The sequence below is a fragment of the Phocoena sinus genome, chromosome 4, assembly GCF_008692025.1.
Source record: "Phocoena sinus isolate mPhoSin1 chromosome 4, mPhoSin1.pri, whole genome shotgun sequence".
NCBI classification, from domain to species: domain Eukaryota; kingdom Metazoa; phylum Chordata; class Mammalia; order Artiodactyla; family Phocoenidae; genus Phocoena; species Phocoena sinus.
In genome coordinates, this window is record NC_045766.1 from 79,291,536 (window position 1) to 79,306,064 (window position 14,529).

Below are 14,529 nucleotides of genomic sequence, written 5' to 3' on the forward strand. Positions count from 1 at the left end.
TCCAGCCTGGTTCTCCTTCTAGCATTAACTTCATCTGCTTCTCAAAGCAATGTCATTCATACTTGATCCCTCCCCAGATTCAATCCCCATAATACTCTTTGCAACCTTCTCCTTCTATAAATACAAACACACCTTACAGGAACCCTTATTCAGCCCTCCGGAGGCCACTGTGGTGTGCCTGCACTGCCCTAACTCCCAGTCCACAAGCCTTTTGTGCGTGTCCCAGAAACCAAGTTCCTGGAAGCAAGTTAAAAGGCAAAGTTTTCTTTTCCCCTTTGGCACACTCCTCCAGGTCACAGAGCTATTTCTCAAATGTAAGACTCCTCCCTGGATGTCCCTGGAAAACCTCCTCACGACTTCATCTTGAGCAAGGATATCCCCCCCGCAAAAGACCTTGGAGAATCCCACCTCTAAAAAGTGGAAAAGGTTTAGTACGCTCTGGCATCATGTTTTAAGTTCTCCAGAGCCATAGGAGGAAGGAGTAGATCCTGAAAATCTTACAGAAGATTTTTACAAATAAACATAGACAACTGTCCATCCAGGATGTCTGGAAGAAGAGAGCTGGCCCCCATGAATGGTCATCACGTTTGGGACCAGGACACGAGAAGCAGGTTTTGCACTGCTTCCGGGATTGAATGTCATTACATTCCCAGGACATGTTACTGGTTTATGGTGACTTCAGGTCAGAAATATTTATAGAGTTGATTCGGTCCTAGGGAATCTGAGCTGGATGGTTACTTCGTATCACCATAGGATCCCTGACAAGTTCACTGCAAAAAAATCCCAGACCTGATTAGAAGGCTGTGCCGTAAAGTCCCCTTGGCAGAAACTGGTTCTTCACACAAACAACAGCAACAAAAAACTTTAGCTGGACCAGGCAGTGAGTCCACCTTACCATCTCATGGAGAAACACTGCTTCACCTCTGGCCCCAGGGCTCTCCTGCAGAGCGCTGGATTCCACCTGGCCAGTCTCTCCACCCTCCTCCACCGCCTTCTCTGCATCCAACTTCTTCTCTAATTCACTTGAATGTCGAGAGCCTAGGGAGTGTTCTGAGGTTTTCTTCTCCGGTTGGCCGCCTGGCTCCTGGGGAAGGCCTTTGCTGCATTCCAGCGCTCTCACTGCATCTGGTCCTGGCTTAATATTCTCAAGAGCTGCCTTCTTAGGTAAAGATGCTGCAATGAGGATGAGAGTTATCAGTGGAAGGAGACTCCATTCAAGAGAGGCCGTTCCCCGCACAGTCTTTGTCCCAGACTAGTTCTGTGTCAATGGATGGAGGGAATTCTCCCAGCTCACTGCTCCCTCACATTCTTTACCCTTTCCTCCTACCAATGATCTGTCCTCTGATCCCAGAGTCTCAGACTGTTGGAGATGGGAGGGACCTTGAAGATCATCTAGTCCAGTGGTTTTCGATTGGCAACCGTTTGCCCCTCCCCTCTCCAGGGGACATTTGGCAATGTCTGGAGACACTTTTGGCTCTCACAACCGGGTGGGGGGGAGTGGCTACAAGCATCTAGCAGGTAGAAGCCAGGGATGCTTCTAAATATGCTACAAAGCATAAGACCGCCCCCCACAAGGATTACCCAGTCCAAAATGTCAATAGTATTGAGGTTGAGAAAGCTGGCGCTAATCCAATCTTTTGCCTCTTGCCTAAGGTCACAGAAACCTGTGATTTACACCAAGCTACAAAGATGTATTATGATTGCAGCTTCCCATGTGACTCTTCCCAGGGGTGATCTGCACATCAGTTTGGATATATCTTTATATCTAAAGTGATTAAGCGCTGATCTTAAACATCTACCAAGACACTAGAGAGGGAGGCAGACTTCATGTTTGGCCCCTACTGCCTTGCCTGAAGAAGGTCCTATTTCACTGTATAAGGCTGTTTCCACAATGTAGACTCAGTACTTAGCACAGTGCTTGTTACATAGCAGATCCTCAGTGATATTATTATTGTTTGCATTGGAATTAACGAAACCTGAGTTCAAATGCTAGTTTTTCAGTGAATCTTGTAACCTTGATACAATGGCATAATAATATATAATAATATATTACAGGGCTGTTGTGAGGATAAAGTAGATTAGAGAGGCAGAGCACTTAGTACAGTGTCAGACATACAGCAGAAGCTCAGAAAAGTTTACTGATTTAGAATGAACTCTTCTCATTGCCTCTAGTTATGCTGGTGACTTAAGGCCTCTGACCACAGTGCTGGCTTTAAAATCAGACCCAGGAGTAGCGTCCTGATGTCAGAACTAATAATGCTTCAGAACTGACAAAGTGTTATTTTCCTCTGCCCATCACTTAGCAGCCTTGTTTTTTGAAATTTAACTTAATTTTTGAATATGTAAAACAACTACAGAGTTGAAAAGTTAAAATTACATAAAAAAGTGGTCTCAGAAAAGTTTTGCTTTCATCGCTGTTGCTTCCATTCTGTTCCACACCCCCACTGTCTCCTATGGACAACCATTTTTACTAGTTTCTGGTCTATTCTGCCATAGTTCATTTTTGCATACATAAGCAGATACTTGTACCATATATTTTTTAGTCCCCACCTTTATTACACAGATTATAGCCTGTGATTTATACTATTCCATGTTTTGCATTTTTTTTCACTTAAGAACATATCTTGAAATCTATGCCATATTAGTAATATAAGTGGGTTAACTGTTCTTTAGGATGTGGGCTAGTTTGAGTTCCCCTCAAAGTAGAGCCTGAGCCAAGGTCCTGGCAGCAGGTCGCTTATTCGAAAGGTGGTCCCAGGAAGCAGGAGTGAGGAGGTGAGACAGTGATGGAGGAAAAATCAATAAGTGGTTACCACAGTGAGCAACCAGAACTCAGTCCCTGGTGACCCTCTGAAGAACCACGAGGAATGTGCCCCCTAGTTATTCCACCAAAGGGTGTATGGCTAGGGCATTAATCCCCTGACTCCCATCTCCTACTGGTTGAGAGCTGCCTCAGTTAACTCTCCATATACTTCTGGGCTTTCCTGAGCAAGGGCAGGGTGAGTTCCTCCCTTCAGAGAAAGCCCCGAGGCAGAAAACCAGAAACACAAGGCCGACACTTCAGATACAATGCCTTCCGTGTGCAAACTGTCCCCCGCAGATGAACAAGAGTTTGGGGAAATGGTGCCGGGCCCACAAAACTATGGACTCCATGGGACTCAACTGTGAGTGATGCACCTTAGTTATTCAATCCATCTCCTAACGGTGGACGTCTGGATTGTTTCCTGTTTTTTGCTATTACAAGTAATGCCGTGATGTGCATACACATTTTGTACTTGTGCAGCTATTTATTTAGAATAAATTCTTGGAAGTGAAACTTCTGGGTAAAAGGGTAATGCATCAGTGATTTTTTTAAAAATATTTTTTTCCCATTTTACTAAGAACTCTTAGTTGGATGTTTGCCAGTGTCTCTTTTTGTAAAGCTCAGGGTCTTCCATTCATTGACTGTGGACTCTTAAAGTGAGGACTGGAGGAAGGGTCTGCATGACATGTGAGCTTGTTCAGATCACTCACTGTCCTGCTCAAAGCCCTCCTCACTCTGGCTCAGCCACACATCCCCTCTTCTCCACTCCCCTGCGTGACACTGAGCAGACCTGCTACCCCTGACAGGCCTTATACTCCCCTGCTCTGGTCCTCCCTGAGACTCGACTCTAACCCAGTCTTCAAGACGCTAACCTAATAACACCTCTTTTGGAGCCTCCCCAGACCACGCTCTCCTTCCCTCCGCTTCCTGCAGCACTCACTGTAATAACCCGTGCGGTGCCAAGCCATCAGGTTACCATTTTCTTTTCACTTGTATGTGGTGCCCATCCCCGGGTTAAGTTCCTCAGGACAAAGGCAGCATCTATGTCTAGAAACTATCTTCTAAGGGCCTAGGAGTCCAATATATATGGTTGCTGGATACTTGTAAGCTATAAAAGAGTCTCTGTAGCTCAGAACGGAAGGGCATTGTCAGGTTCCCAGCATGGGATGCTTTATGCATGAAGTGGGTGACCATGGAGACAGAGACTCCTAACGTCCCCTAGTATCCATTCTCTTCCTCATTTTGAAATAGAACCTTCCCTGCCGCTCAGGTTTCGCTAGGTACCTGGCCATCCAGCCAGCGATGCTTCTCAGCCTCCCTTGAAGGTCAGCATGGCCATGTGAGTTATGGCAGATGGGATGGAGGTGGAAGTGATGGGTGCAACCTCTGGGTCCACCCTTAAGTGGAAGCTGCTTGGGCGCCTCCCCTGACCCCCTTCCCACAGGCAGGAATGTGGTGGTGGGGGGTTGTTGCGCTCACTTTGACCACACAGGCAGGAACAACACCCCTGGGGACGGCTGAAGGAACCTGGGACCCCAGAGCATCTCCCCGAGCGCATCCACCTACCTCTGGTATGCAAGATAGAAATCAACTCCCATCTTGTTTGAGCCACTGTGTTTTGTTCTCTATGTGACAGCAGCTTGGCCTGTACCTTAACTAACAGAACCATGGGTTTATGAGATAGGCAAAACATATTTTTCTAGGTAGACTCCTGTTTCAGATGCACTAAAATATAACTATTTAAAAGAATTCTTTTGTACATTCTTCAGAAGAAGAATGAGGCAACTCCTAATATCTCTTAGGGTAATTCTGGAGTTAAGTTTAAATTAAAGTTAAATTTCTATGGTTACTCTGACCTCCCTCTAATAAGCATTTCTAGAAGGGGACCCAGAGAGTGTTAGTTGTAGCTTGTAAGTCAGCCCTTTCAGAAGGATCCAGTTAGTGGTCCTTTCCCCACCCCCGCCCCCCAACCCAAGAATGGAGGTTACCAAGACGTAGCCTTGAATCAGACAGAAGTCAGACAATTAATTATTATGACTAATTGAATAATCCTTTTTTTTTTTCATTCAAAGCGATCAATGATCTAACTTTCAACACTTTAGTTATAATGCAATACTTACTCGGTATCTCTTACTTTTTGGGTTGTACTGGAATTTTGCCTAGTTTAGCCAAAAGGAGAAGAATGGGTTTGAGCAGAGTGACTAAAAATTTAAATCAGGTAACCTGGAAAATTGTCTTTAATTCTGTTTCTTTTATCTATTGCTACCGTACAAAAGAAAGAAAAAATAATTTATTAAGGAAGGTGAAGTTCTTCATTTGGAATAATTATGGAAGAAGATAAGTAACCTACGTGAACCTAATTCCATCAGAGAGAAAGGTGAGGGGCCCTTCGCTGTCGCTGAAACTTTTGGCATCTCCCTCTGGCCATTGGTCCTAGATCCACGTGGCTGCCTCCTACAGGGTCCCTTGTTCTGCCCTGGCTGCTACTAATCACAGTCAGGGAAGCAGACTGGAGTCTCCATCAGTGTCTTTCCAAGACCAATTTGATACAGACTGGGTATTCTGAATTACCGAGAGAAGGAAGGAGAGAGGGAAAAAAAGTAACAGACTGTCTGCCAAAGACCCCTTGGGGCCTGGGGACCCTCTCTTTTGGAAAGGACAGCCAATCACATAAAAGCCTTTGGAAACACTTTTTTCCTCAAAGGCTGCGCTTCCTCTTCTAACCCTCACTCTGTTCCACCCACAGCAGCCCATGGAGCATTCTCCAGACAGGGCATCACTTAATTCCCCTACGTTTTTGGTCCTCTTGTGCCCCATCCTGAAGGGAAGGAGGAGGGGAAAGGGACTGATGTTCACTGAGCATCTTCTGAGGACCACACCCTGAGCAGGCATTTCATGAATATTTTCCCATGCGGACCTCATCCCAGCCCTTGAGATAGGAGCCATCCCTGCTTTGCAGAAGAGAAACAGGCTCGGAGATATCAACCAGCTGTCACACTGCCCCAAAATGGTGAAGCTCGGATCTGAATCTGCCCAGCTGGGGTCCAAAATCTATACACAACAGTCAGCACCTCTCAGCCCATAATGCCCTTTTCCGTCTTTTCTGCATTCAGAAGTCCTACCCATTTATGAAGGCCCAAATGTCACCACTTCTGAGAAGTGTTCCTGGAATCCTCCTGAGAGGGCTGCTTCTTTTAGATGCCACTGAAGTCCCTTCTGAACACCCCTTTCATGATACTTTGGGTACTTACACTCTCCCTCATTCAAAAAGCCCAAAGGAGCACATATCCAGACAAAACTCTAATTCAAAAAGATACACGCACCCCTACGTTCACAGCAGCACTATTTACAATAGCCAAGACATGGAAACAACCTAAAAGTCCATCGACAGATGAATGGATAAAGAAGATGTGGTACATATATACAATGGAATACTACTCGGCCATAAAAAAACACAAAATAATGCCATTTGCAGCAACGTGGATGCAACTAGAGATTGTCATACTAAGTGAAGGAAGTCAGAAAGAGAAAGACAAATACCATATGATATCACTTATATGTGGAATCTAAAATATGACACAAATGAACTTATCTACAAAACAGAAACAGACTCACAGACACAGAGAACAGACTTGGGGTGGCCAAGGGGGAGGGGTTGGGGGAGGGATGGAGCGGGAGCTTAGGTTTAGTAGATGTAAGCTATGATATATAGGATGGATAACAACAAGGGCCTACTGTATAGCACAGAGAACTATATTCAATTTCCTATGATAAACCAAATGGAAAAGAATATAAAAAAAGAATGTGTGTGTGTATATATATGTGTATAACTGAATCACTTTGCTGTACAGCAGAAATTAACACAACATTGTAAATGAACTATACTTAAAAAAAAAAAAAAGCCCAAGGGGCGTGTTAGGCTACTTCCACAAGCTGACCCTGTGCTGCAGGTGGGTGCAGAGTTTCAGTTTCCCTTCCTAGTTTGGAGCTTGCTGGGGGAAGGGACTGCATCTTAACAATCGTTTTAACTCTACAGCCCATAGCAAACACGTGAGGGATCATGGCAGAATGCTTAAAAGCATGGATTTTTAAAAATCTGGATTAAAATCCTGGCTTTTACACTTCCTTGCTATGAGTCCTCGGGCAAGTTAACAGATTCCTCTCTAAGCAAATGGGGATAATAGTAACTACCTGTACCTCATGGAGTTGTGGTGAGAAGAAATGCGATAATACATGTAGAACACTTAGGACACTGCCTGACACCATGATAGGTGATCAGAAAAAGCTAGCTTATATTAATTTTTATTTTTGTGTATGGTGTTGGGGTGTGTTCTAATTTCATTCTTTTTTACATGTAGCTGTCTAGTTTTCCCAGCACCACTTATTGAAGAGACTGTCTTTCTCCATTGTATATTCTTGCCTCCTTTGTCATAGATTAGGTGACTATAGGTGTGTGGGTTTAGCTAATATTAATTGAAATAGAAATATTCTTAAACCACAATGAGCATTTATTGGTTTGTCTGTCAGCCATCCTCTCCTCTGAGGTTCTCATTACTTCCCTTTTGTGTGGCTCACAGTTGGTTGTTGGTTCTCACTCCAGAGACGGCCCAGGGACTCTCGCTTGGCCAATCTTAGAATCCTATTAGTCTGCCAACAGTGACTGGTCCCAGGCTGGGCATGTGACCCAAGCAGGCCCAAACACAGAGTCCTCCCTGTGTGTGTTTTTTTTAAAGGAAATTGGGAGGAGGATGCTCTTCCTCACCGCTAGGGTCGCTATAGCCACGTTCTCTGCAGATGTGAGGTAGAAATGTGGGATGGGTGGATTGTGTCTGGAAGAGTTGAATCCCCAGTTCCAGCTCTGCATTCCATTCCATGAGCTTTCCCTCCTGCCTTACATTTACTGAGTACTTCCTGTGTATTAGACCCTGTTCTGATAGCTTTACATCTATTAACTAATTTAATATTCACAACTTAATACTAACATTATCCCTATTGTACAGATCAAGAAGCTGAAGCATGGAGTGGTTATGTTAACTTGCTGGAGATGGTACAGCAAAATGGCTGAGCCTATACTTGTACCAGGCAGTCTGGCTCCAGAGCCCGCAGTCTTAACCGCTTCACTACATTGCCTTGCAAACTCTGTTTAAGTCTGGTCTTTCCTCTCTTGCAATGGAAAGAGACCCTCTCCTTTACTTTACCTGTAGAAGTCTCAACTCCCAGTGGCTTCTCTTCAGGCCAATCTCCACTCTCTGAGCCCTGGAAAGAAAACTCTTCCAGGCTGGAAAGAGACTGTAGCTCCTTTGGGGGGGTTCTGCATGGGGTGCTGTTGGTGCTGATGACGGCTGACACGCGGAGTGGCACGGACACAGCAAAGGGCTTGGAGATGTTCAGGGCCTTGCGCTGGTGACGGGGAGAGGGCTCCATCTGGAAGAGGCTGCTGGTAAAGACAGATTTGCTGGGGCTGTCGTTTGAGGTGTAGAACATACCCAGCATCTTCGGGGCTGTTTGCTCGCTCTCAGGATCCTCGATGGGTCGGAACACCTTCAGCTGCTCAGGCGGGGCCCGGGCCTGAGCGCCCTGCAGCTGGCTTCGGTCACTGCTCACGTCAAAGCCCCCCTCGGCCCCCGCCGGCATCCCCTCCTGGCCCCATTCGCCCTCTTGCTTGCTGAGGTCACATGAGCTGCCAGTGCTAGTCGAGTGCATTTTCGCTGCTGGAATGAAAAATCCACCAGTGGTGACTGTTCGATTGAAATTTCCTTTGGTTTCTTTCCCTAGTGAAAAAGCAAACAAACGTGGTCAGCAGCCCGAGCACACACATCACTGAGCAGCCTTCCAGTAAGGGCAGGCACACAACACTTGAATATTGGAAAGGCATAGCACGATAATAAGGGCATAGCTATCCTAATAAAGACAGGTACATAACATTTGGTTGACAAGAGGAAACATCTCCCTATGTGCACAGAATCTTGTCATAATGCCCTGATAGAACCACTTTGTTGTATCATATGTATCTGTTTTAAACTTTGCAGGTAGAGCAGTTTCCAAAAGACAGACACTGCTGAAATTGCTAAACAGACCAGTCATCCACCAAGCATTAAATGTAGATCATGAAAAAATAAAAAGAAGGTGGGAGATGACAGAATGATGTTTGCTCAGAGTGAATATAAAAAGGCCAAAATAACAGAATCTTGTTTCATTTTAAAACTTTAAAACTTATTGTTTTAAGTCTTCTCTGGCAGATGGACCCAAACAGGGGTTTGATTTCCCAGCAAGGAAACAAATGCTGTTCTCAGCTAGACCTTTTTGCCTTTTCCCAGGCTTCCTCCTGCTGATTCAGAGGATGAGAAACTAGAAATGTAAATTAACTAAATGTTAGAAAGCACAGTTGTGAGGAGTGAGTTCCTGACTGACTTAGAAGTGAAGGCAAAGAAGAGAAAAAAATCTGTGTGAAATAAATAAGCTGGGAGACAACAACTGAATTGCCAGGGATCTGGAAAATAATTCCCAACTAGGCACTAAGTGCTACATCTTAGGTAACATTAAGTTTAAAATTCTTAGGAACCACTCTGTAGGAGAAGTGTAATTATCTCCCTTAACACATGAGGAAACCGAGACTTGAGAGGTTAGATAACCTGTCCAATGCCCACGGAAGTGGTGACCTAGTTTTTAGTGTCTTTTTTGTTTTGTTTTTTAGCTTTTGAAATATTAAACCCTGCCAAACTGGGCAAGAACTGCCTCCAAGAGGTTTCAAAACCAAGCAAATTGATGAATATAAAGGTGAGAAAATGCTAAAAGGATTGAGCCAGCTTAAAAAGATCTCATTGAATATTTTACAAGTTTAGTATTATTTTTTGAAAGTTGTTCTAAAGATTTTCTGTTTTGTTTCAGGCTGCCTCATTTATCAAAGAGCAACATACCTTGTATTAAAGGGATTCGAAAGTCATGGTACAATCATGGGGGAGTTTAAACAGTCTGCTGCTAGGGAAGCCCTGTGTATTGCCAATTGTAGCGGTGCTTGTTGGCTGCTTAACAAAAACAGAAGCAAGGGCTACAGGCAAGTCAGCCCTTAAGGCTGGAGCTGTAAGAACTAACACGGTGAGGTGCCGCTTTGGTGATGGGTGTAACCTGGCATGCAACTGTATGTACATCTGCTCCAACCAGCAGTGTCCAGCTACGTGCCAGGCTGGTGCCTGTCAGTGTTTATTGATGAATGAAGGAATGAATGACTCTACCAACTCAAAATCATGACTTGACAAACACAATGAAGCTAATGCCTACGGAAACACCTAAATTCAAAACTCTTCTTTATGCCCCAGGGGGAGCCTCGTCTGCCTTAGTTTTCAGGTGTTGACCCTTTACCTGGCTCAGGATTGAATGCAAGGAGGCTGCTGTCTCCAGCTGTGGGGAGACAGGCTGGAGAAAGAGGCCTCGTGGAGTAGGGGAGGTTACTGCAAGGGCTGTGTGCGCCCCTTGAGTTCCGGAAAGTCAGGGAGGGATCTGGGCCTGGGGGATTGTGTGTGGCCATGACTGGAGCTGAGCAGGGTCTGCGGTTTAGGAAGGCAAGTCTGGTGTGGGAGCGCCAATCTCCCAGTTGTAATCGCCAGTTCCAGATCCAACTGAAAAATCTCACCTTCCACGGGCACTGAGCACAGCGAGTCCATGCTTTTAGCTGGTCGGATAGTAGCCTTTTCCACTAAGGACAAAAGAAGAAATATCCCTGATGAATGCTTGTTCAGAGAAAGTGTTTAGAACAATAGGTCAGGCTGTAAGTACAAAAAAGAAATTTCTTTAGGGAAGTTTTTCAAGTATTTATAATTTTCCCCTTTGGAAAACATTCCCCACTCCACCTTAGATGTTCCTACTTTCTTGGTGGGAGTGACCTTATAAAAATAGGGCATTTGTAGATCAAAGGTTTATTAACATTTTACAGATAAGGGTAAGTTACAATTTTGTCACGTAGCTATTAGCAAATGAGGAGTCCTGAACCCGATTTTATTGTACAGAAAAGACTCAAAGATTCATCCATGGAGTAGAATCCATGGGGCTCTAGGCAACCCCTCCTATTTGACTAGGCCAGAGAGCAGAATTCTTGGCTGCAGCCACATCGCTCAACACCCAGGAATTTGGTACAACAGGTGAGAGGGAGCCCAGGGGTACTTTTCTCCCTTTCTCCCATGTGTCACCTTTCTCTACGTGCAGCTCTGCTCCTTGATGTCTGCAGCCTGGTTGCTCCCCAATGCTCTCACCCACCAGCCTCACCCTGGAGCAGATCCCAACCAAACGAACCTTTTTTGAGCACCTGCTGTGTGCCTGGTGGATGCTATGCATCTTCGTTAAGCCACCCAAGTAGGTTTTCAGAAGATTATGGTTTAAATAAATAAAAACTTATTATTTCAGGCATAGGCTTAGGCACTTTCACAAACATCATCATGTCTTTTCAGGAAGGCTTCCAGGGCAAACTTGCTAGGAGGGGAGAGAGGGCAATTTAGAAGCTGACCGGGAGCCCCAGGACTTGTGGCTTTAAGGTAACTCTGGATCCAGGCAGATCTGGCTTTGAATCCCAATTCTCCCACTTTTGGGCTGTGTGACCTCAGAGAAGCAACTTACCTTTTTGAAACTTCAGTTTTTTGGCATGAAAAGGAGGAACAGTAGAGCTGTTGTGAGGATGAAATGAGTAGTGCATATAAAATAGGTTGCATTAACCTAGAATAGAGTAAATGCTCAAGAAGAAGTAACTATTGTTTATTGTTGTTGTTGATATTATTCAAGATAAACTAGGGCTCAGCAACAAGGGTAAACTCAGGAGACGGTTCTAAAAGAAGCACTCAGTGTTGGCCCTAACCCAAATCGTGCCCTGACTCACACTTGCTTTGTCCCTCTTTTAAAGATCCTTTTTTCCTTCTTGCTCCAAACCCTGCTCCTTCTGAGAGGCTCTGAATTAGCCCCTTGGCCTCCCAGGCTCTGGGCTTATCTCTGCCTGGGTCCCACTGGGCTCTGGAAGGACACAGCAACATTCACCCAAAGCCTTGGTGACACCAAGATGGCCTTCCACCTCCTTACTTCCAGAGGTAAGCCAGAATTCTCATTCTTGGAAGACTGACTATTCCCACAAGTTTACAAAATGACTTTTTTTTTTTTAACATCTTTATTGGAGTATAATTGCTTTACAATGGTGTGTTAGTTTCTGCTTTATAACAAAGTGAATCAGTTATACATATACATATGTCCCCATATCTCTTCCCTCTTGCGTCTCCCTCCCTATCCCACTCCTCTAGGTGGTCACAAAGCACCCAGCTGATCTCCCTGTGCTATGCGGCTGCTTCCCACTAGCTATCTATTACAAAACGACTTCTAAAACTGCCTGGCCAGCCTCCCTTCATTCGTGTATTCTTTTTTTTTGGCCGCACCATGCGGCTTGTGGGATCTCAGTTCCCTGACCAGGGACTGAACCCAGGCCATGGCAGTGAAAGTGCCGAATCCTAACCACTAGGCCACCAGGGAACTCCCCGTTCGTGTATTCTGAGACAAGATTTTGCCTTTGTTTTCCAAGAGCTGCATTTCTTGGCCTTCCTCATGGGTTTCATGTATCACCCTTCAGGGGTAGTGACCAGGTGACACTGAGTGTCACGGAGGATGGGTAAGCGATCTGGTTGCAGGGCCATCAGTGTTCACCTTTCCTGCTGGACCCTCTTTCTGACAACACAGCTCCTTCTGGTCCTGGTGGCCACAGTAGCTGCTTTTGGCAACAGTCAAGAATTCCCTGGCTCCTTGTCTGGATAGAAACTAAGCAGCACTCAGACATCCTTGGCCTATGACTACACAATCGTCCTTGGTATTTTGAGGGGACTGGTTCCAGGACCACCATGGATACCAAAATCCATCTGTGCTCAAGATCCTTATGTAAATGGTGTACTGCAGTCGGCCTTCCCTATCCATAGGTCCTGCATTTGTGGATATGGAGGGCTAACTGTATTTAGATTATATTTTTCTGTCTGGCACCTTGGCCTCATGGAAATGCATCCACCAGTTTTCTTTGGGTCCTTGGGTTCCCCTCTCTTGGTTTATCTCTATGGCTTTATTTCCCTACTCAAAGGAGTTCACTCTGGAGGGTTCCCTGGAATCTTCCTGTTTGATAATATACAAATTCCAGTACACCAGTGTCTGGGAGACTCCAAAGTTTATGCATCTCCATTCAGTCAATACCCAAGTTTTTCTTATCCTTTAGTATTTCCTATTTCTGTTCCATTTTCTAAACATGGTTAAACATACCTTCACCTGCCCCCATACCAAAAAACACCCCCAATACTATATACATGGTGAATCAATTTTTAAAATGCTCTTAAATATGGAGTTTTAAAAAAAGATTTTTAAAATTATTTATCAATAAATATGTTAATCCACTGATTTCCTTTTTTCACACACATATTTCAGTGAATAGCAAGCCCACGTGCCATTTTACGGTGACCATGCTGGTGGGTTATGACCAGAAGGCTCCCCACTCCCTACCCCCCAATCTTTAGCTTCTAGGGATCCAGCAACACTCTTCTGGTGAAAAGCAGCCACTCGGGCAGTAGTCAAGGTCACAGAGAGCCACTTATATTGACGCTGATGGTTCTTTAATTTCACCCCTGAAATTCATCAAAATTTCACCCCTGATTTCATCAAAATTCAGCCAGTTTGATGAACTATCTCTGATTAGCTTATTCATGAGATAGCAGTGGTTTTCAACACCGGCTGCATATCGGAATCACCTGGGGAGCTTTTTAGAAATTACCAGTACTCTGAGTTCACCACAGAACTCCTGAGGCAGAGCTGCTGTGGGTGTGGACCATACTCTATGGGTGATTCTGAGGTGCGGCCGAGCTGAGAAGCTGGCCAGGGACGTCCTGTGCATTCTGTGAGTTTACCGTTGTTTGATCCAGCACCTGGGGCTTCTTCCTTTTGAAAACCACAAGGGGGTGGAAATCTTCATAAGTCAAGATCAAAGAAAATCATTTAATCTAATTTTACTCGATTGTTTTGTTCTATTTTTTTAAACTTTTTGTTACTTGGGGAACCTTTTTCATTGTGTCACTGATTCTGTAACTGAAGGGCTCTCTGATGTGCTTCAGCAAATCTGTTATTAGAGCAGGGGTTTCCTGCCAGGTACTCCCCCTTAAATTCTTCTTTGAGAATCCTAATTTTTGATTTGTATCTGCTCGACCATACCTATAGCAACCTGCCCTCTTCACCTGGCCATCTTGCCATTTTGTGAAAGACGTTTTTCCCTATATAATGAATATTGTAGATGCCTACCCAGAATCCATTTCCCTTTCCCCTTCTCACAGAGCTCTGTACATCTTGGGTGCATCTCATTCCTCACACAGGGGTGTAATGCCATTCTTCATGCCAGTGATTGGTTCAGGAACCTAGGCCTAAGCCAATCAGCACAGGGCACTCCCGTAGCCATAGGGATTGACCCGTGTGACTCAGTGAAGGCTACTATTGTGGGGCGGAGGGAGGGGGGCAGACAGACTCTTAACTGGGGTTTCCAGGAAAGAAGGGTCCCTTTCCTTAGGAGCAAGCTACCAGAAATGATCTTCTTTCTCCTTCTGGATATAGTGAGAGTCAAAGGTAAAGCCTAGAACTATTGTAGGCACTTTGTGGAGGCAAAGGAAGCCAGTCTGGGGATAAAGCTGACCGACAGGGGAGGGCATAGCTGAGGAAAACGCAGAGAAATGGAGACA

General features: G+C 45.0%; 1 protein-coding gene across 1 annotated transcript in view; it reads right to left on the bottom strand.

The window, feature by feature from the left end:
• The window catches only part of ARHGAP31 (Rho GTPase activating protein 31), a 112,934-nt gene that overhangs the window by 9,339 nt on the left and 89,066 nt on the right, over nt 1-14,529 (bottom strand). Inside the window, exons 9-11 of the mRNA XM_032630321.1 lie at nt 10,434-10,496; nt 8,002-8,574; nt 896-1,173 (exon numbers count right to left, since the gene is read on the bottom strand). Of these exons, the coding sequence (XP_032486212.1) occupies nt 896-1,173; nt 8,002-8,574; nt 10,434-10,496 (914 nt within the window). The remainder of the gene's footprint in view (nt 1-895; nt 1,174-8,001; nt 8,575-10,433; nt 10,497-14,529) is intronic.